This window comes from Pimephales promelas, chromosome 11, assembly GCF_988280905.1.
Source record: "Pimephales promelas chromosome 11, fPimPro1.hap1.1, whole genome shotgun sequence".
NCBI lineage: Eukaryota > Metazoa > Chordata > Actinopteri > Cypriniformes > Leuciscidae > Pimephales > Pimephales promelas.
The window spans coordinates 13,694,858-13,718,947 of NC_142779.1; the positions used below are offsets into that span (position 1 = coordinate 13,694,858).

At 36.9% G+C, this 24,090-nt stretch overlaps 1 protein-coding gene across 2 annotated transcripts in view; it reads right to left on the minus strand.

Annotated features, from left to right (window-relative positions):
* Nucleotides 1-357: 357 nt before the first annotated feature.
* The window catches only part of vcla (vinculin a), a 41,129-nt gene continuing 17,396 nt past the window's right edge, over nt 358-24,090 (minus strand). The window contains exons 7-22 of one of the 2 annotated variants that reach the window (XM_039672176.2): nt 18,532-18,622; nt 17,436-17,583; nt 15,402-15,555; nt 13,788-13,963; nt 13,243-13,433; nt 10,883-11,082; nt 9,664-9,792; nt 9,235-9,384; nt 8,755-8,863; nt 8,371-8,673; nt 8,166-8,290; nt 7,536-7,721; nt 4,864-5,055; nt 2,696-2,899; nt 2,485-2,589; nt 358-2,398 (exon numbers count right to left, since the gene is read on the minus strand). In XM_039672176.2, coding sequence (XP_039528110.2) covers nt 2,252-2,398; nt 2,485-2,589; nt 2,696-2,899; nt 4,864-5,055; nt 7,536-7,721; nt 8,166-8,290; nt 8,371-8,673; nt 8,755-8,863; nt 9,235-9,384; nt 9,664-9,792; nt 10,883-11,082; nt 13,243-13,433; nt 13,788-13,963; nt 15,402-15,555; nt 17,436-17,583; nt 18,532-18,622 — 2,610 coding nt within the window. In that variant the 3' untranslated portion in view covers nt 358-2,251. The remainder of the gene's footprint in view (nt 2,399-2,484; nt 2,590-2,695; nt 2,900-4,863; nt 5,056-7,535; nt 7,722-8,165; nt 8,291-8,370; nt 8,674-8,754; nt 8,864-9,234; nt 9,385-9,663; nt 9,793-10,882; nt 11,083-13,242; nt 13,434-13,787; nt 13,964-15,401; nt 15,556-17,435; nt 17,584-18,531; nt 18,623-24,090) is intronic. The other variant, XM_039672178.2, reaches the window with a different exon arrangement.

The following is a 24,090-nucleotide window of genomic DNA, read 5'->3' on the forward strand; positions in this document are numbered from 1 at the left end:
AAAGTTTGCCAAATACAAGCACTATGGGGCCATTGTGAGCACACGTTATAAAATCTGTTCTGTTGCACTGACCTGCAGTGACACTAGATATGCAGGTCTGCCACCTTAATGTAGCTTTGAGGATTTGCACACAATTGCATTATTTTATAAAATGTCAAGGGAACTGCTTAACTGCATTTTAAGCTATGTATTTAAATCAAAAGCCTTCTGATTTATAAAGTTTCCAAACAAAATGAGGTATTTTTGCGTGTCTGACTAATAATTGTTGGTTTTAGCTTCATGTGAATATGCTTGAAAGTATTAACAATGAATGTCTAAGAAGAGTCCTTTAATCTTTGTGTAGTTATTGAAGTGCAGTACCTTTAACAAATGAGACATGAACGTGTCCCTTTATTGACACAAGTTTTCAAACAAAACACCTAACAGAACATTTTTATCAATCTGAGGCACATAAGATGTTTTTTTTTCTATGTGACACTGACAAAAAAGTCAACATTAGTGTCATATATACATTCACAAAGCAGTATTTTCACTCTTTAAAAAGAAATGTTAAATGTCATCAGAACCCAAAACATGCTATTACACATACAAATACAGCCCTGTAAACTTTCACAACGAGGCACTATATTGGGGCGGAAAAGGTCATCTTTAAGATGTATGTGTTATAGATAGAGTCTTAAGTGAATGCAAGGCAGTGAAGCATCATGATAGTTTTACTGTTGCTGTACAGAGAATTCATCTACAGAGAGTGCATCTTCAGCTAAAGGTGATGAGCTTGTGCTACTGGGCTTTCCATACTAGAATTGCACCATTTCCACACATTTGATTTTGTACAGTCACTAAAATGACAGATCACCCCAAAAATGTCTAAATAATCATTATACTTACTAATTATTATTAATATTTATCCAAATGTATTTCCAAACCTTTATTCTCTGGATTTTGAACAAAATGTCTGGTTTTGTCCATACATTGAAAGTCAATGGGGTCATGTTTGGACCCCATTGGCTTTCATTGCATGGACAAAAATGTTTCTGAAAATATTTTCTGTTTTAGAACGAAATGAGGGTGAGTAAATGATGAAAGTATTTTCAATTTGGGGTAAACTCTCCGTTTAAGCATCTTCAAAGTCCAAACACATAGGTATCGACAAGCCACCTGGGTCTTGTTACCCATTCTATCCAAATGGGAGATACGTTAAGACTGCTCCATCATCAATATACTACAATGAAAAACAATCACACTGAGAGAAATGTCAAAATTACAGTTGTAAACTAAAAAGACTAAGCTAAGAGAGAACAGTTCAACTGTTGTGAGGATTGTGCTTTTCTTTTGAAAAGACTATAAGAAATCTCAAAAAACATCACGCTCTCACAAGAGTCAAGTGTGAAAGGAAAAATAAATTCAGTGTTAACTATCCAAGCTTTCCCATGTCTGTAGTTTTACATGACAGACGCATTTATTTGATAGCTTGTGGATATTGTAGTGTAAGTGTAAAAAACAAAATCTTTGGCATCGACCGTGCCATGCATCTCTGTAATGGCATGGCCTATCAAAAAAGGCATTATCCTGTTTAATAAATAGCTAAGCAAAAGTTTGTTATAAATATAAGCTAAGAAAAGTTCATTATAGATAACTTAAAACAGCCAGCCGTAAAACCTTTTTTTTTTTATCAAAGTAAAGCTTACAACACTATTTGTTGTATATTTGTGACTAAAACATGATCTGTGATAATGATCTGATGAAATACAAGTATAAATATATACAAATTCAGTAAGAAAATTGAATTGTCAAAAACTAATTTAAAGTAAATTTCATCATGAACTCCAACATTGTTCGAGAGAGGCATTTAAGTCATCATGCCATATTTCTCCAATATAAAATAGAAAACTTCTTCATGCAAAAAATATATATACCTGGAGTTTGGAGACCCAACATACCAAAAAATATATATTTAAAAAATATGCTTCCTGTGTACTCCTACGCTAAACCTCCGTAGTGTGAGATAAAGGTAACTACAGCAAACTTTCAGGACTAAAAATAGCCTCCGTAAAGACAAAATAAGTGTACTAAGTACAAATACCAGCAAGTAAATAAAAATAAGTAATACCAGTCACCCCGAAACTACAACCGAACGCTAATGTCCAAAAGGATCAGGTCCTTTCCTCCCGCCACCCTTTATCAGACTTCGGACGTTTGAAAAGGCAAGGATGCGAATTGCTGATGGAAAACAACTACCGTAGTCCTCAGTTTACTGGTACCAGGGGGTCTTTCGGACCCAGCGAAGAGTGAACCCTGCGTCTGTGCGGATCTTGATGGAGGCGGCTTCTGCTTCTCTGACCGTCTCCTTCACGGACTGCATGAGGTTCTGCGCATTGTGCACGAGCATCTCAGTGGCCTTAAAGACAAACACAATCAATTCAGTCCTGATCAAATGCAATAAATCCTTTATTTAAGGTGGCTGTGAATGTGCCTTGCCCTCACCTGCTCAGATTCTTCCTCACTGATGTTTGTACGTCCCAGCATAGTGGCCTTGACTGTGGACAGGATCTTCAGCTGAGTGCTGATAGTTGGGATACGCTCACAAACCTAGAATAAACATTCCGGAGTGACAAAATAACCCGATTTGCAAATACCCATCTATCAGTGCTGGAAGAGAGCTGTACTACTGAAGGATGGTATTTGTGCCACTGACCTGCAACAGGTTTGTGCGAATCCGTTTGTCGGTGCATTGCTTGGCTACCTCTTTAGCCAGCCGCGTGACCTCATCGGAGGCCTTAGCAATGTCCTTGGCACACTGAATAAGGGCACGTTTATTTCCGCTGCCTCCACGCACAAGACGAGACATCTCTGCCATGAGCAAGGCCATGCGCTTCGCCGCTCCAATGATGTCATTACCCTAAGAGCACAAGGACTTTAAATGAGGGTTTGATTACAAACAGGTAAAATGTCAAAAATACCTAAAACAATTCAATAATACTGTTCCTACAGTCACAGATTGATCCTAATTTTGGCCTGTTAACCTGTGATTGTTGATGTAAAGCTGTATATATGACTGTATAGCTATAATTATATATCTAACTTCAATCTATAACCTTTTAAAAAGTCAGACAAACAGATAAGTGTTTAGAATCACTTCATGTTCATCCAGTACACATCAATCATGCCCTTTTAAAATTAGTAAAGGTTCATCATGTCTCTTGAGTCAAAGGCTGATTATATGATTCTTCCTATATAGGAAATTTCACGCTATGTAAAAAATTGAGACAACAGAGAATCACAGAGCCACTAACAAACGTTACTTTTTGCGCACATGAGAAACGTAGGGCTGTCAAACGATTAATCGCATCCAAAATAAAAGTTTGTGCACTGTGTACAATTATTTTATATATACATATATATATATATATATAAATACACACACATGCATGTATATTTAAGAAAAAAATTATTTATTTATATATGAAATATTTGAAGAGTTCAGATGCAAAAGCCTCTAAGTGCCATTTGAAATTTTCTTCTAGAATGATCATTTTTATCAAGCTTGTATATTTAAGTGTATTCAGTGATTTCACTTAAATGGCAATGATAATTACATATTAATTGTTATTTAAGTGAAATTACTGAACTTAAATATACAAGTTTGATAAAAATCATTATTAAAGAAGAAAATTTCAAATGGCATTTAGAGGCTTTTGCATCTGAACTCTTCATTTATATTTACATAATATAAATTATATATAAATCTATATACAGTATATACATGAAAATATTTCTTAAATATATACAAGCATGTCTTTGTGTATATATATATATATATATATATATATATATATATATATATATATATATATATATATATATATATAATAATTATACACAGTGCACCCGCTTATATTATGTAAACACAAACTTTTATTTTGGATGTGATTAATCGCGATTAATCGTTTGACAGCCCTAGTTTCTACATACTATTCCCATACACACAGCAGGTACTATTGGAGGCACTAAATTCATATTTACAGGATTCAAAACTTCACAATCACATGTGCATGAACAACTACATGCGCATAAAGTTTTTCTGTCGTTACCATTTCTGTAAAACCTAACTTTCCCATACGGGCGCAAAAGTTTTGGGTTTCACGCATATGGGGGACATTTCTTGGTGAGCATGAGAACATCTCAGGATATTTTTTGCTGCAAACGTAACGTTAGTGGCTCCGTGTAAACTGATGTTTTTTCATCTCCAACTTGTCAACAATATGGTTCCCGTCTAATGGATTTTCGGTTATAATTGCGTGTCAAAAATACCTACATTTGATCAGTATACCTTGAGTTGAATTCTGCATTTACCTTTAATGAGTCAATTATGTTTGTACACAGGCATGCAGTTTCAGTGTGTTAAAATGTATCATCCTACGATGGCTTTGACATGGTTGATTACAATGGTTAGAAAAAGAGTGCACAACAAACAGGCATGTGACATGACTTCAACGTGTAATTCTGAAGTCATTGGGAAACTGTCATCCATGGCTTCACAGGTTGGCAAAAGCAGAGTGTTTGGCAGCAGCGGTTGAGTGAATGGTTCCTTGTTCGAAACCGAGGCACAGAGGTATGACGCTATCAGAAATGAGCAGGGGAGTGACTTGTGAAGCCAGTATCAGTTTGTCCAAAAAATGCACCACAAACTTGCCATTCCAGTCGGTGTCATTGGCCATCCCAGCAGCAAAAAAACCACACAGGACCCAAGTGTGAAGCAATAACAGCAGCAGCAGCAGCAGCTATCTGGTTTCAGCATTCCCACAATAATATCTGGATGCAGAAGGGATGCTGCGGCCTGCCGAGGCCGGAAAAAGGGAGTACCTTACTGGACCACTTGCGAGCCTCCTGATGTAAAGACTGCGCAGCGGCCAGAATGGGCTGGTTAACTGGCTGATTGGAAGACATTAAGAGCAGCTCTGGCTCATAATCATCCTCGTTGTCTGTGAATTCATCCTCATCGTCTATATCTACCTCCGCCTCAGCGGCCTCAAAACCCTCGTCTGTGACCTCAGGCTGGGAAGGGGGAGGGGGGAACCAGCATGGAGAAAGAAGGACAGAGTTAGTACGAGAGGCACTGGATGAAGATTTTCCAGGACATGGTTTTGGGAACGGCTGGGTTTAGGATGGCTGGGTAGAGGAAGCATTCTGGGTCCTGCTGGGTAACGCCTGCCACAGGGTTTATAATGTCAACTGAAAATTGTGTAACTGATCTATTCTCATGGAAAATTCAGGTAAACTGGGTGGTTCATTTGGACAGAGAGCAAACAAGCAAAGCCCCCAACAAGACATGATGGGTTCTCTATAAAAAAAAGCAACTTTGACAGCTTGTGGAGATTAAATGGTTTTGAATGGTACGTAAAGGGATGGTTCACCCAAAACTTTTCATTACTTGCCCTCAAATTGTTCCAAACCTGTATGAGTTTCACTGTTCTGTTGAACACAAAAGAAGATGTATTGAAGAATGTTGATGCCAGCAATTGACGTCCATATTATTTTATTCATAGTTACATCAACTGTTTGGTTACCAACATTCTTAAAAATATCTTCTTTTGTGTTCAACAGAGGAAAGGAACATGTTTGGAACAAAATAAGGGTAAGTAAAGACAACATTTTCATTTTTGGGTGAACTATGATTTAAAAACTATGCTAAAAAAACTTCATAAATGACTGGATTGTATTATTTATATTAATTAGGATATGCTATAGAGATTGTCAATGTCATTTGAAAAATTCTTTAAAAAAAGGATTTTCCTTTATTTTACCTGGATAAAGATTTGTAATTATTTTTTATAGACAAAAAAGCTATTTATAGCTGACAACATATATTATAGATGAGAACTAGAATATTTTATATTTTTCTTTTAAAAGTTGGGGTCAGTAAGGTTTTTAAAAAAGTGAGAGTTAAAGACATTTATAATTTTATGAAAAAAATCTATTTCAAATAAATGCTGTTTGCATGTCCTGAACAATGCATCACCGTTTCCACTAAAATATTAAGTATTTGAATGATTTCTGAAGGATCATGTGACACTGAAGACTGGAGTAATGATGCTGAAAATACAGCTTTGTGATCACATGAATAAATTAAATTTTAAAATATATAAAAATGACAATCAGTTCTTTAAAATTGTAATAATATTTCACAATATTTATTTTACTGTATATTTGATTAAATAAATGCAGTCTTGGTGCATATAAAATACTTTTTAAAGCGTTTAAAAAAAAATCATACCCAAACTTTTGAACAAGTATCTATGTGCACTATATCATCATCCTATTAATCCATTTATTTCTAGTTTTATTTGCATTAAATTGAGAGTATTATCATAACTGAACAAGCAATAAGCATGGGGCTGCGCCTGCGTGCAGATACAGACAGGGAAAGTCCTTGTTAACACAAAAAAACAAATGGTTTTCATAAGGACCAAGCCAAAGCCAATAAAGGACTGTTGAACTATGATAGTAGAAGAAAAAGCGCATAAACATCCACTGAAGGACAAACGCACAAAGTGGGCTCTCACTATGATCACCTGATTGGGTTTTATTAAGTTATGATTGGGTTTTATAAGTATTTTTGCTTATATCACCTTCTATCACCTACAAGAGCCTTTGCAATAAGCCTGTATCAGCTCCGTGCTAGTTCCCGTTGATATTGCATCCACTGAGGAAGATATTTCCCATTAGTTAAAAGTTAACTCGGTAGTCCTGTCTGTCTCGTGTCATAGCAGACGCTCTTTTGGGGTACAGCTGCGAAGAAAAATCATGTATTGCTCCATCACTATGGTAAAAGAAAATGAGTAAATCTACTTGTTAAAAACGTTAGAGATCAAGCATGCAAACACGTCTTTCATAGATGACAGTTTCCGTTCATTTTTTTCCCCCTGAAACTGGAATCATCGCAGAGATTTCCACATTTCAGGTTAAAGACAACAAAAACACTCAGATTTGTAAAGAAGCAACATTTCACAATCATAAAGAGCAGTACACAAAAGTGCAAACACATCTTGTTTTCCCTTTCCATTTTTGAGTTTCGCCTTTTAATTTATAATTATAATTCTTCAAAGTTTTTATTATTGTATTTAAATGTACATTATCATGTAAAAGTATAGGATCAGTGCTTGTTTTTTTGTTTTTGAAAGAAGTCTCTTATGCTCACCAAAAACTGCATTTATTTGATCAAAAATATAGTAAAAACTGTTTTCTGTTAATATATTTTAAAATGTAATTTATCCATGTGATGAAAAGGCTGAATTTGCTTTTCGTTTTCTATGAATGAAAGAATGTTTCAAAGAACAGCATTAATTTGAAATAGAAATCTCTTCCAACCATGTAAAAGTCTTTACTGTCACTTTTGATCAATTTTAAGCATCCATGCTCAAGTAATAATTTCTTTCAAAAATAAATCTTACTGACCCCAAACTTTTGAACGGTAGTGCATATGTAATGAAATACGAGAAACGATTGTGTGCCTAAAATGATGAAAATCCACTCACTTTGCTGGACCATTTACGGGCCTCGTCGTGTAGTTGCCTGGCCGCCACCATCATCGGCTCGCTCACCATCTCGCCGGCTTTCTGCTCAGGGAACTCTTCATCTTTCTCCTCTGGGGGTGGAGGTCTCGGGGGAGGAACCTCTCCCTCAGGGAGGGGCGGTTTGGGAGGAGCCTGATCATCATTGACCTGACAGAGTCATATGGGTGTATAATGACACAGGATGAGTAAATGATGACAGAACTGTTTCTTTAGAGGGATAGTTCCCCAAAAATGAGTACACCTGAAAGTCATCCTAGGTGTATATTCTTTTTTCAGACAAATACAATCGGAGTAATATTAAAAAATGTTTGTCCGGAAACTAGAATTTTACTTTGTAATATGTTAAAGGTGCATTATGGAACATTTCATGTTAAAAATAGCCGTTTTTCTAACCCATACATGCTTAAACAATCGCCTGATGGGCTGAAAGAGCCCTTCTCTGATCACTGCGATTGCCTCTATAATCCTGTACAGTAAAATAAATAAGAGGGATTTGGGCTCACTTGAGGGTGAGTAAATCATGGGCTAATTTTCATTTTTGCGTGAACCATCCCTTTAAGACCTGAACAGGTGTAGAGTAGCAACACTTACATGCAGCTGATCCAAGTCTGGAGGTGGAGGTGGGAATTCAGGCTCCTGAGGCTGGAAGGCTTCCCTGACTTTCCCAACAGCAGCCAATATCCTGTAGCCAGAGTCCAGGAAGCTCTTTTGCAAACCTGCTCAAAAGGGGAAAAAATCAGTAACAGCAATAATAAGTTTTCTACAAATGTATTCAAAAAATTAAAAAAAAAAAGACCTGGATCCTGGATGTTTCCTGCTACAGCTTTAGCAGCCATAACCATGGGTGAGATGGTTCTACCAAGATCATCCGAAGCAGCTTTGACTAGTTCTCTGAATTTAGGGTCCTCTGAGTTTTCCACTTCCCGCTTGGCCACCAGAAGTACCCTGTTAGCCCGCCGGGCAATGCTCGTAGCCCCTGCAACCAACAACTGGGGCTGAACATTAGCCATTGCCACCCGGCATTTATCAATGTCTTTCTTAATGGCCTCCTCTGAAGCATCCAAGAGGGATTTGGTGTCAATGGCTTCATCCACAAGACCTGAAATTAAGATTTAAAAAACAGTTGATGTGGTAATCTTCTTTTTGATGCATGCTGCTGATGAAAAGAATGAGCTTTTACTGGTCATTTTTTCAATGTTGTCAATCCATTGGTTCTTCATGGTCTCGAAGTGCTCATAGGCAGCCTGGTTGCCAGGGTTCTTTAGCAAAATGCGTGCAGCAGAAGTGACCTGCTCATGAGAACAGCAAAACACAGATGTACACATCTAGATTAGATCACAACCATCTTTATAGTTCCTATTCTGAGAGCTTTATTAGTAAAATTATGAATAAAAAGCAGAAAAAAAACAATACACAATACTTTACAACAATATATATTAAATATTTGTAAACGTCTTTATAATTAATACTGTTGAGGTCTCGCTCAAGGGTTATCATCATATTTAGGGGTCTTCGGAATCAAAAGTTTGAACACCCCTGGAGACTTGATCATGTCCAAGAACACCATTATGTGGCCTTAAATTAGCTCTGGCATAAGCACAGAGAGTGTCCTCACAGACACATTACACACATACATTCATACAGTATCTAAGCTGCATACCTGAGGTGTTAGACCTCTGGCTGATTTCACGGCCGCCTGAATGCCTTCAACTGTGCTCTTATTGGCTGTTCCCACAGCAGCGGCCTTCTCCGCTGTAGCACCCAGTCTGCTGGCATGATTCTCAAAGTTAGACGCCCTTTCTTCAAAGACCTAGAGGAAAAATAAGTAAGTTTGAGTGCATTTCAGACCAAGTTATACTTAGAAATGTACATAATAAATGTCCACGCAAGGTAAATTTGTCTATAAATTATTACTTTTGGGGATGTATTCAATTTATGTAATTTATGCAATTTATGTATAGAATGTATTCTAAAATAAATGTTTCTTCAAAAAATTAGGTTTACGGTTTGCGATACTGTGTGTGCATTAGCATCTTTGATCTGACAAAGAAAAGCATCTGTTTAAAAGAGCCTGTATTACTCCGCTGACCTCCTCTCTGTTGGGGGCCTCAAGAGGAGCTGTTGCTGCTACAGCCAGGAGTTTAATTGGTGTGGTTGTATCACTGAAAACATCAGACACCTCCTTGGTCATTGCTTCCTGCATCTTTGCCTTCAGATCCTTGAAGGAAAAATATGATACAGGTTATTTAAGTGTACAGTTAACACACCCTACCAGTATAACCTTGGAATACAACATTTTGTATGCTCACCAAGGCTGCTTGTATAATCAAAAATACTTGGGAACAATTCAAAAGAAATGTTTTCAATCTTAAAAACTGTATATATTTTGGGATTATTATGTATTATTATTTATTAATATTACATTACTTAATATATTTTAAAATTACATTTCTTCCCGTGATTGCAAATTTACATTACTCCAGTCTTCAGTGTCACATGATCCTTCAGAAATCATTGTAATGCTGATTTGGTCCTCAAGAAAAATGTATTATTATTATCAATTTGCAAAACAGTTGTACTGTTTAATATGTTTTGGTAAAACATTTAAATCTTTGGGGAAAGTGTGTTTTTAAAAACTGAAAGAAAAATGTATACTTTTATTCAGCAAGGACGCATTCAAAAGTAACAGCAAAGACATTAATAATGTTACAAAAGTTTTCCATTTCAAATAAAACATGCATCACTGCTAAATCTGTTTTTAACATGGATAATAAGTACCATTTTTAATACCTGAGCACCAATAATAATTGAGCAGAATATCTGAATGATTTCTGAAGGATCATGTGATTGAAAAATGGAATGATGCAGAAAATTCATTATTTTTTCATTATTTCATTATTCATTATTTATAATTTATTCCATAACAGGAATAAATTACATTTTAAAATATAATCAAACAGAAAGAGTTATTTTAAATGATAATAATATTTCACAATATTACTGTTTTTCCAAAAAGTATTATTTTAATAATTATTTTAATAAATATTCCTAACTTTTGACCAGTAGTGTAAGTTTTTCTAGAAAGAGCATGGGAATATTGTAATGCAAATAATTTCCAGCAGAGGGTATAATTTGCTTATATATATTATCTAGAGCGCTTTGTGCGCAGCACTACTCTAAGGCCAGCAGATTTGATCTCTGCACTTCCCATTTGAGAAGATCTAAACATCTGATTATGCTTCACCCACACCTGCTGTGGGAAAGATACTGGGATCTTTTAATAGAAAAAGGGGGACACGATGCCTTACTTTAATTGCCTCCAGCAGATGAGCGGCCACAGCGCGCGCCTGAGGACTCTCTCCCTCTCCCCGCACAGCCAGATCTGCCAACTGCATCATCAGCTGCTCCACTCGCTCACACATTGCTAGCAGCTCCTGTCTGTACGGGCCTGGTAGAGAGTTCGCCAATCGGCGGCCCTCAGCTATCAGTCCCCGTATGGCAGCCTGGCCTACAGACAGAGAGATAACAGGCTCCCATTCAGGCCAGTGCACCTCCTAGACAATGTTATGGGGTCTGTGTGTATATAAAACAAGCTATCCGTCCCGTGCTCTATGAACACACACTAAATGTTTGTATAATAGAAAGGATAAAACAGGTTTCCCAAACACTCCCGACTCCAGTCTCCCATTGTTTGGTCAAAACAGACAGTCTCTTAAATAAACTCCCAATCAATGGGAGGTGAGAATTACCAGTCTAATAAAACTGTTTCTGTTAAATGGGCAGTTGTGAATAATTACATACAAAGTAATTTTTATTTTGCCGCAATATTTATTTAAACTGAATAGCCCTAAAAGCCTACAATTATTTTTTAAGCAAATTTATTGACGGTGATTTGTTTTGTGTGGATAAATTCATACATTTAATATTCATTCATTTTACCATAGTAAATAAGCAGAGGGTAACGGGCGGCTGCTTCACAACCAATTTGAAATTAATGTGTGACAGAGTGGCTAATAAGTTAGCATTACTTAAATTAGCAGTATCATTTTTTAAATGCATTACAACATTGTGCTACTCCCTTAAAAGGTAACTAATTGTGTTACTAAGTTACTTTTTGGGGAAGTGATGCATTAGATTACTTTTGTGTTACTTTTTCTCACCTGGGCAGAGCCTGCTTGTTTTTTTTATATAACAAAAATTGCTAAAATGTACTATTTTGGCAAATGTAACGGACCTTTCACACCAAAAGTGAAATGAATAAGGCTCTGGCTGAAGGAAATACAAATTCATCATTGTACAGTAGAGGGTGTCGCTCAAACAAACCTTTCAGCTGTGCTGCCTTTCTGGATTGCAGCAATAAAAACAAAAATGAAACAAAAATGTGATGTTCATCTAAAGTTATTTTTGCTTATTAATATGGTTGAATTATTAGATCATCGAAACAAGTCAGCAGCAAAGGCATAATAAAATTAGATTATATACATAAAGTACATTTGTGTTATTTAACATTTAATTATTGCAGGTTAGAATAATATTCTGTTTAACTATTATTTAATTTTTATATTTTGATTAATTTTTGTTTTTGTGCAAGTAAGCTGAATAAATGTATTCTCACATTTAGTCTAGAACTACAATCACCATCGTGTTTATACAGCGCACAGAACACCTAATTTGAAAAAATAACATATTTAGTTGTAACTTTAAAAGTAATGTGTTACTTTACAAGTTACTTGAAAAAAGTAATCTGATTACTGATTACGTGATTCGCGTTACCTGTAAAGCACTGTTAAGTAGTATCTCTATTTGCTAGTTTAAAAAAAAAATTATAATAATATTTTACATTTTCTTAATTTGGAAGCACTATCACACCACTTAAGTAGTATGGACGATTAGAATCCAAGTACGCATCCAAAGTTAAAAGGGTAGATAGTATACAAGTAATTATTACCCACGATTCCTAGCAACATTTGATGCTTGTGAAGACTCACTTTCAACTTTTTCAGTTGAAGAAATGTTCAGTGTTGAAAAGCTATATAGTTTAATAAGGTTAATTAACAATGAATTCTTATGCAATGAAGTTAGAAAGATGACAGTGGCCTGAGGTATTAAGATGCAATCCAATGACGTGGTAGTATGTTTCAATACTGGTCTTGCTATACACTCGAAATCATGGATTTTCCCCACCACCAGCAAAGTACATACTTCACAGACCCACTGCAGGAAAAGTAGATCAGCACTAAACAGCTCTGGTCTAGAGTTACTCCAAGACTAAGTTAACCTGAAAGTAACATGACCTGCTGTGAATAGGACACGAAGCAGCTATTAATGGTTTGAAATATTTTAAGTATGAACATAAATACAACAGGGTCAGAGAAAATAGCCATCTGTCACATCACATAAAGGTCCAGAGTCAAGTGCCCAGTTCCATACATATGAATAAGTCATTCAATATGCCAGTGTCATCCTTTGGGGGGAAAGTAATTGCCTCAGATGCCCAGATGAGGTCTTACTTGACTGAATGCCTATTATGCTAATAGCGTAAACAGATTTTATAACTGCTAAATGGTTTTGATTCTAGTATAAATAGATTGCCAGGCTATTTTTTTGTTGTTGCTGTTGTTTTTTGTCTGATTTAAATGGTAATGTTTTACTTCACCGTGCCACCCACCTACTCCATGATCGTCCACTCCAGGGTTGTTGATCCAGCGCAAAGCCTGCTCCATTTTGCCCTCTAGTGTAACAGCTGCCTTGGCAGGTCTCATGTTGGCCACGGCACGGTTAGTCTTTGCCTGCAAGTTTTGCAAAGCTGTGCCAATCTGTTTGGCCAGCGATCTAGCCTCAGGAGTATCCCCTTTACCCCTGTGACACAAAAATGGACCAGAACGTGAGATTCAACAACAACAAAAAAAACATTTACAACATAATTAGCATGAGAATAAAACTAACTAAATAAATAAAAGAATCACATTATCAGATCTGGAGTCACATTAGGCACATTATCTTGGTTGCATAATGTGACCTAACCATGAACATAATAATGGTTTATCAAGTTCACATTTTTCATCATGTTCTGATCAAAGACAACATTTTCTAAACACAACAGAATATGATATGAAGCTGAAAACCGTCTGTCCTTTGAAAGTGGAAATAACACTTTGAATGTTCCTGTAAATTAAAGGTCTCTAGCCATTCGCGATGTAGGACTGTAATTACATTTTACGAAGTTCAACCAGTCTCGCAGTGAGTCCTGCGATCTCACTGATGGAGCGCAGAATGTCGTCTCTCTCTTTAGGGTCTTCACACAGGTCAGCAATGCGCTTGGCCTCTGCCAGAAGAGCACGGATGTTCTCTTCCCCCTCCAGACCACCGTTAGGATCAGCCAGCCAGCTCTGAGCAGAAATGAACATTTAGTTAAAAGAGTAGTTGAAAAAACTTTTGCTGATAATTTACTCACCCCCATGTCATCCAAGATGTCCATGTCTTTCTTTCAAAAGTCGAAAAGAAATTAAGGTTTTTGATGAAAACATTCCAGGATTTTTCTCCATATAATGGACTTCAGTGGGAACCAGATGGTTTAAGTTCCAAAAAAAACTTTCAGGACAAACTGCAAACTTGTTCAAAGGGCTTTAAACAAGTCCAGACGATGATGAATAAGGGTCTTATCAAGCGAAACGATCACTCGTTTTATAAATAGATAACAAAGTTTAAGTTTTATAAGCTCAAACGCTCGCCTTGCTCTGTTCTGTAACGCACTCCTTTTCGAACTCGTTCATCAAAACGAACAAATCTTTTTCCGAGTCATTTGGTTCATTCGGCGAAAGAAACGAACGAATTGATTCGGAAAAAGATTCACGAACGTGCAACACAGAACAGAGCAAGGCGAGCGTCTGATCTTATAAAACTTAAACTTTGTTATTTTTTTAAAAAAATGAGCGATCGTTTCGCTTGATAAGACCCTTTTTTGTCGTCTGGAATCGTTTAAAGCCCTTTGAACAAGTTTTCAGTTTGTCCTGAAAGTTTCTTTTGGAACTTGAACCGTCTGGTTCCCACTGAAGTGCATTATATGGAGAAAAATCCTGGAACGTTTTCATTAAAAACCTTAATTTCTTTTCGACTGAAGAAAGAAAGACATGGGGGTGAGTAAATTATCAGCAAAAGTTTTTTGAAAAGTGAACTAATCCTTTAATATCAGAAATGAATATACTAGAGTAACACATGTCAACATCTCCTATGTTTTCAATTTGAAGGAATATTTACAGACATATTGTTATTCAACATAAGGAATCTGTTAGGAGTCTGTTATATAATCATATACTTTGCCATTGTCTGAACTCATATGTGGTTTTCTGTCACTGCACGGACTGCACAAAGTACAATGATTCCACCCTTTAAATACTTATGAGACAGCACATCTCCACTAAATAACATCAGTCGAGACAGATTTATGCAACGGCTATTTAGACGAGAACACGTCTGTAATTATGAGTACCCATTTTAAGTACCCACAGGTCCTCTGGGATGCATATAGTCTCTTCAAATCTGTAACTATGACAAAATAAAAATATAATAAGATATTACAAATAGACAAAATTTACTTAGAGGCTGGAGAAAACACTTGATATATATTTTGTTGTTGCCATTTATTGACCCAAACCAAGTTAAAACTATCCAAGTTGTAATTTTATTAGGTTGATTAGGTGTACATATTGGTACTCGTTTACTGTAGGTTGTCACTTTGTGCACTGAAGAAAACAATAGACACTAAACAAACCAATCCACTAAAGAAACACCTTCATGCTTCTGTTTAACGATCTCAAGAGGACTGACCTGGGCCGTGTCGATTCTCTTGGCGATGGCCTGTTTGGCATTGGTCAGGGCCTCCAGCTTTCGGGCAGCGTTCTCCACTTTTCCCACAAGAATATCCAAACCCTGGCCCACCTGCTGAGCTTTCTGCATACCCATGGGGGTGGCACCCTGACCTCTGAACAAGCAACATATCATATTAATGGTAACAATTAACAGTACGGTCTCATTTGTTAGCATTAGTTAATGCATTAATAAACATGAACTAACAATGGGCGATATATTCCAACATCACTGATTAAACATTGTTAATGTTATTTAATAAAAATGTTCATGTTAATTCACTTCACAGTGCATTAAAGGTGCATTATGTAATATTGATAGCTAGTGGTTGAAATGGGTACTGCAGTCCAAATTCAAAATATCGCCCTGTCCTTTCAGACTCAACAACACTCATTCAAGGCACGCAAAAGGAATTAGGCAAATTGACAAGCGATGAGCCTTTCACTGTAAGCTGATCAACTTACTAATGCATACGTTTGCAATGTTTTTTATTGCCAAGGCTTTTTAGGTCAGCTAGAATCTGCCATTTCTGACACAGTTTGTTTGCTTACTTCAATGATAAACTGTGTTTTCCACCCATTGGCAACCCCGGGTTTTGAAATACTATTGGGTAAATTCGCTAAAGGCCGGGATCACACAGACCGAAAACAAAAACAGGCATTTCGACACGGAATAGCATTGCTCAGCATTGCTTTTCGGAGAAACGAGTATTTGAGCTAACCATGTTTCCTAAATCTCTGCTAACATATTATGGTGCTTTTATGCTTTAGTACAAAAGAAATGACATACATCACCTTTAACTAATGTAGTTAACTAATATTAACAAATGAAAACTTGTAATGTAATGTTATAATTTACATTATCACAAAATAAATACGAATCAATTTCTCTCCGATAAAGATTTCTACGACTGCCCTTGAGAACCTAAAGCTGCAGTCCGTAGCTTTTTTTGGGTTAAAATTTATCCAAAATAGATATTTGAGAAAATACATAACCAAGTACAAGTACAAAACGGAAGGAAATTACATGAAGTCACGCAATGCTGACGATATGATAACTTATAAGTGATTGTTAGATTTACTGCAATGTCAGAACCAGAACAAAAGTGGATGTTACTAGTTCAGATGACATTTTCCGGTGAAAATTATTATGTTGGTCATACTTCCAAAAATAATTATAATCTTTGAACCTGAATGCCAGTATCCACATTGGTGACCGACAGCTGCACACTCTCCTCAAACATTGTGTTCATCCACGCTGTGCCGTGTCGAGGGTGTCGAAGTACAACTCACGTAAAGTTGATAATTCCACGAATGACTGCAATTGCAGATTTCGAACAGAGATGGCGACAAAGAGGAAAAACTGCGGACTGCAGCTTTAATTTAGGGAAACAATTGAACATGTTAGCATTCGATCTGCATGCACAGTTCAGTGTAAAGAGCCTCCCCTGTGTGAGAGTTCAGTGGGCCTGAGCAGCCGCTGATTATCCGGCCCTTCAGCCTTTAATCTGCTTTCCTTCAGTCTCCCTAATGAAGTCAGAGCCCAGCGTCTGATCTTTCACTTTCACTCCCGCTTTCAACATCCCTGAGTCTGAAACATGGGCCCAAAGTGTACCATACCGTTCCTTCATTCTCCTGTAATCAACAGTCAGGGATAAACAATCCCTGGAGAATTAGACCGCTAACAAACAACGTCTAAACTGTGTTTATTGAAAAACCTGACACACTTTCTCGTGTTGTAAATTAGAAGCAGAAACAGTCCCTGAGAAACATCACACAGGGGTAATGTGTTGCATAAATGATTTTCATTATGAACAGCACACAGCTGCATTAATGCATAATTCAGCTCACGTGAACACTACAGGAACATGTGCTGGCATTTGGCTATCAATGTGAAATGCTGAACTAAGGAATCTCATAGTCTGTGGAATCAGCAGTATAATGGGTACTGACTTTGAATCTGCCTTTTCTTTGGGTGAACCTGAAGGGGGCGTACCTGGCGCGCACATCTGACACCTGATCCGTCATCTGGCCCAAGGTCTTGGCTGTTCCCAGGATCTCTCGTCTCTCTTTCCCAGCACAAAGCTCACCCACTTTTCCTGCTTCATCCAGTATCTGACGCAAAGCATGCTCTCCTGGATCTCCTGCGAGAACATCCAGAGCAGCTGTTATGTTAGGCCACTACACACTCATATTTTTAATCTATTTCAATTAAAATCATCTACATTAAACAAACGTTGTGTACACTACTGTTTAAAAGATTTTTTTTAAAGGAAATGAATACTTTTATTCTGCAAGGATGCATTAAATTGATCAAAAATGGCAGTAAGACATAACATTGCAAAAGATTCAAATAAATTCTGCTGTTTTATTCATCAAAAAGTCTTGTGTTCACCAAAATATTAAACAGAACAACTGTTTTCAATATTGAAAATTTCCTGAGCAGAAAATCAGCATATTAGAATCATTTCTGAAGGATCACGTGACACTAAAGATTGGAATCATGATGCTGAAAATTCAGCTTTTGTCATTACAGGAAATAAATTAATTTTGTTTTGAAAACAATGTTTTAAATTCTAATAATATTTCACAATATTACTATTTTACTGTATTTTGATTTAATAAAAACAGCCTTGGTGAGCAGAAGATACTTTTTTTTTCTTTAAAAACTATTAAAAAAATTCTTACTGACCACAAATTTTGAATAATAGTGTATGGCATACAGAACTAGTTGCATCGTATTATACTTTTTTATTTGTTTATTTAATTATTTTTCCCAAAAAATAGGTCATTATTTTAAGTATTAATACTTTTGGTAAAGTGTCATGTCATAATAAAAATGTTCTCTACATAGAATCAAACCACTTTGTTAGCATGTAAAGATCCAATACAGATTCAGTTTTATTAACGCATAAATGTTGGCGATCACGTGTTCAAATCTGAAGTCAGAAAGTTAGAAAAAGAAGCAATTTGTGCAATAAATGTTAAAATTCCACTGAGAAAAGAAGTTTGACAAAGAAAATCCATTCCTGACATGACTTCCTCAACACCTGAAAGATGACAGTGAGCTATAATGGATGTAGTTATGTTACCTGGTAGGCCGTTAGGGTCCCTCAGCCATATTTTAGCAGGACCCATCTTTGACTCTATCAGAGCTAGCGCTCTCTTCATGGCCTCAGTGTCCTTCAAAGAAAAAGAGTGTGTTAGTAGTCAGTAATGTTTTTCATTTAGGCCTTAAAAGGCAGGAAATAATCGCATGTATCAGAGAGGATACAGTTGTTGTTTTTTGCGGTTGCATATGTGCTCATATGAGGGAGTAGATGTAAAGGGATGGGGGCTCTGCAGCTCTTTCCCTCTGAAGGGTAAGAGGAGCCTCTGCCTCTCTCATTCACACACACAAAGTGCGAGAGCGACCCACATAATCACCACTTCACACTCCATTGCACCGCGGCGCGCACACATTTGGAGGAGCACTCGTCTGTTTGAGTAACTCAGCCATGCATATGGCACTCCTCTCTACTGCAGTCTAAAGCAATCATCATCTGCACTGACAATGCATTCAATGCACACATTATCGCAAATATGTGCATATCAAGAGCATAACACTAAATGACAATAACGACAAATGAAGGGCATGAGTGTGAAATTATGTTTAGTGTGAGTATCAATGCCATGCCTTCAATACTGACACCTCAGATTATTTCAGCTTATTGAGGATCTATGAATTTTCTAACTGATGTGACTTTGCAGCAAGTAATAACAGACCGGCAACACCCTAGCAACCATTCAGAATACCTTAGCAACTACAAACATACTCCAGCCATATCTGCAAACCAGAATACGAGAGAGACGAGGGGTGAGATCTTTTGATTTACGGCAGTGTTTTGAGGCCCCGGTCATTTCTTGCTACAAATATATCAGAATAAGAGAAGCATAATACTAACAATAATTTGTTAAATTTATATTGCACTTTTATGGATACTTAAAGGGTTAGTTCACCCAAAAATGAAAATTCTGTCAGTATTTACTCACCCTCATGTTGTTCCAACCCCGTAAGACCTTCGTTCATCTTCGGAACACAAATTAAGATATTTAGGATATTAAAATCGCTCCTGCATACAGTCCATAGGCTTCTTGAGGGACTGGCTCTTGCTGTCCTCGAAAAGTAATTGAAGACATCGTTAAAATAGTCCAAGTGACTACAGGGGCTCAATCTTAAGTTTATCAAACGACGAGAACAATTTTGTGCGCAAAAAAACAACAAAAATAACGACTTTATTTCAACTATTCACTTTCTTCTCCATAAGCCTATAGTCCGTTAACGTAGTGTGATTGCGTAGAGCTACGTCACACGTAGGCTCACTATTGGTCGACGCTGGTCATGTGTGTGTGATGCGTGTGACGTACAATAACAGAAGCTTACGCTATTAAACTAGTTAGCTGACTCGCGCAGAGGGAGAAATAAACGAATAGTTGAAATAAAGTCGTTATTTTTGTTGTTTTTTTTGCGCACAAAAGTGTTCTCGTCGTTTGATAAACTTAAGATTGAGCCCCTGTAGTCACTTGGACTATTTTAACGATGTCTTTTATGACTTTTCGGGGACGGCAAGAGCCAGTCCCTCAAGAAGCCTATGGACTGTATGCAGGAGCGATTTTAATATCTTAAATATCTTAATTCGTTTTCCGAAGATGAACGAAGGTCTTACGGGGTTGGAACAACATGAGGGTGAGTAAATACTGACAGAATTTTCATTTTTGGGTGAACTAACCCTTTAAAAATGCAATACATATGGAAGGATGAATCTCAACTACCATCAATGTGGAGCATCCACCTGGATGATGCAACAGCGGCCATATTGCACCCAAATGCCCACCACACACCAGCTTATTGGTGGAGAGGAGACCAATCAGTTTATAGGGATGATTAGGAGGCCAGGATGATGGACAGAGGCCAATGAGAAAATTTGAGGAATTTATATGACCACAGAGGACCTTGGTTGACAATGTGGCAAGCAGGACGAGGCCTTAATCTGGAAATCTACATATATAGATTTTTGTTGTTGTCTTTGATTCAGCAAGATAGGGCAATAATGGACCTTTCAGAAAGAGTGCTAACTGAGTTATTGTTTTTGCATGTGGCATTTCCAGCAGGAGACACTCTGGCAGCTGAAGTAGTAGATCCATTCAGGAGTGGGAGACGGGTAGGAAATGAACCCCTCGCATCTGCTCCAGCTGCCTATTATACTCCATCTCAGTATAGTAAAATACAGTTTGTTTTAAAATGTATCTAAAATATACAGCTAGATTCCTGTCAACCCACTTTCATAAATCAATATTATGAAATGAAAAATACCCAAATATAGTTTGCGGTGATCCTGATGCAAACCTGAAGCACAAGTATAATCAATGAGTCCTCTTTCAGCTAAAACGAATTATCCGCCCAATCCATTTCCTCTGCTTACTTTGCCTGCCTGCTCTCCAGTAACTGCTGATTTCCAGCCAACCGTCCAGCATGCAGCAAAACAGATCACATTATTTGTAAGTTGATTCCTATTCACGTGCATTAATGGATAGATTCAGCTCAGGATTGGGTTGCATTCTCAAGCTGCAAAATCCAGGCAAATGCAACATTAATGACAATAATAAATGTTTTTTGAGCACCAAACCAACAATGGAATAATTTCCGAAGGATCATGTGACACTGATAACTGGAGTAATGAGGCTGAAAATTCAGCTTTGCCATCAGAGGAATATAAATTACATTTCAAAACATATTCAAATAGATTTTTTTTATTTTAAATTGTAATAATAAAAATGAATGTTTACTGTATTTTTAACAAATAAATGCAGCCTTGCTGAGCATAATGTTTCAGAAACATTAACTCCAAACTTCTGAATGGTAGTGTTTGTGTGTGTGTGCGTGGTCCTGGTATTTCCTATTTTATGGGTAACAAGGTACATTTTAAAGGGTATGCAAAAGGAACCTAACCCTTACAATTCCATAGTGCATTATTTATTATTATTAACACACTCTTTAATAAGAGCAGAGCTGCTGCTCCCAGCACAGAGGGTGGAGCTTCAACAACTTGCACTCACACCGACATGCACTGAAAATTAGACGGTTGGTCTGGAAACGCCCCCGGGGAACGCCCCGTCACGTGATGTGAATTTAGCCCGTGATGGAACGCATTGCCTCGGCGCTCACTGAAATACACGCAACAATCATGCCGAAGAGTTGTTGTGTCATTTTCTGTACTGCCAATATACTTTATTTTATAAATTGAAGTTGTATAAGTAGTATAAACTGAGTAGATCCCTGTGTGATATAGTAGTGGGTGTTAAACTCGTATTAGGCAATGGGCCAGATTTTTCTACTTCCCTTACGAAAAAGAACAATAGTAATCCTATAAGATTTGTATTATACTGTAATTCTTCTATGATGTTCTGTAATCCCAAAATACTATAGTATTCTTATAGGATTACTATAATATTTTATCCTAGCCCCATGCAGACTCCGCCCTCACCACGCCCCCAAATATGACTAGTTGCTGTATGTATGTTCAAACCAGAGTCCGACAAAGATGGAGAGACTCAAGGCTCAAGAAGAGGTGACAACATTTCTAAATGGGTAGTTGATTAATTTATGTAGCTGATGTGTAAATAATTAACATATTTTGTCTTGCTTTGAACTTCGAGCAAACTTTGCAGATGTTGTTTATGTTCAAAAAGCAACATCACACACTAACTAAAGTTCGAAAAGTGAAATCATAATCAACCACCCCTTTATATTAGCTAACTAGTATCACTTACTCCTTTCAGTAGATGAGATTTAAAGACCCACATGAAATAAAAAATTAAGTTTTATGGCTTTGAGCTCGATCAATGTCCTAGTATACACCTAAAAGACAATATTAGCTCAATTTACAATCTTTCTTTTCAGGGAAAATGATCAAAAAGATTGACGATTCATCAGTCACACTTAGAGGCATATACAAATTTGGTCCGATAAAATTCTCTCAACAATCAGAGCAACCTCCAACAAGCAACAGCCAATGTCTCATGATGACTAAACCACTTTTTATTGCAAAACTAAACTAAAGGCTATTGGCTGTTTCAATAAAAAGTGAGGAGCTTTACAATATATACCACCCCAATTTTCTATTTCAACAAGAAATTCATGAACACAAAAGCAAACTGCACTCGTCAAGCCATTTCATTGGATATTTAAAAGTGGGTGGAGCGATGCATCAGGAGTCATAAAGCACAACATCAGGTTGATCTGGTAAGACAGCATTCAGATTAAAGGAACGTGTACAGCGAGAGCCATGGAGAAAGACATCAAGTGTTAAAAAGTTGTCACTTTCAGAGCAAGACATTAGTGATTAACTGTGTGACAGTGTGTCTAAATGACGGATGATAAGAGAATGGGAGATGTGAATGTGGAGGATGAGTAATGGCACAGTTGCATTCCACAGCATATCAGAAAACAACTTCTCCAATTGCAATTTATTGTTTTGTTTTGGTGCTAGGTTTCTGAAATACATCACCCCTTAAACATACAGCATTTAAAAGCCAGGCTGAGAAAGGGCTTTCTTTCAAGCATAATGTAAAAAAAAAAAAAAAAAAAAACAAGAATGAAAATACTAACACAGACATACAGTTAGCAACACAATGATCTGGCATGCAGTTCGAGGCATTACAGAGCGGGAGAGAGGAGAGCTTACCTTCTATAGGAAGGGAAAAAAATGGAAGAACACAGAACAGAAAGAGGGCAAAAAAGAAAGAGGCATGTTTACAGAGTTATATCAGGGCAAAAAGAAAAAAACAGAGGTGACAGCAAAGTAAATGAAAGCTTAAGAAACTGATTTTGAGAGTAGAGCGGTTTCTTATGAAAATATGTAATATGCATGCTAAGCAGGCAAAGGGTGTCATCAATCAGGTTCAGTAGACTTCGTGAAATATTAAACGGCAGATCGTTAATCTAACGGTTAAACCCTGATGCCGTGATGTTGTTTTTTTAATCTATGCTGGTTATTAGGCCTGTGTATTTTAATGTAATACAGTCAGTGAATTCTGAGCCTGACTGTGAACAGTCCAGGAGATGGAACAGATTATTACATTAGCAGGATGGGAGTGTCAGATTCATTTAGAGAGAAAAACAAAGATACACCAAGGGGTCTCCATTGAACGCAGATTTCTTTTTTGAAGCGGCCGCGTATTTTTCCCATTCATTTTCTTTAAATGCACATAAAAATTATGAACTAAAACAACCAGCTTTCAGATAAATCACAAGATTAGAAAATTTGGAAAAAAATTTGAACTGCTGTGACTGAATCCGTCATAAGGTACAATACAAAACAACTGATTATTATGTCTACGTTTCCAACTCTAAAATAAATTGCACCTCTTAAAGGGATACTCCACTTTTTTTGGAAATAGGCTCATTTTGTACTCCCCCACTGTTTTAAATGCATTGAGCCGATATTCTGATATTTAGAAGAATATCAGTAACCAGACAGTTTCTGGTCTCATTGACAAAATAATCCTATGGCAGTCAATGAGACCAGAAACTGTCTAGTTATTGATATTCTTCTAAATATCAGAAAATCAGCTGAATGGATTAGAAAATGGTAAAACTCATCTGTTTAACT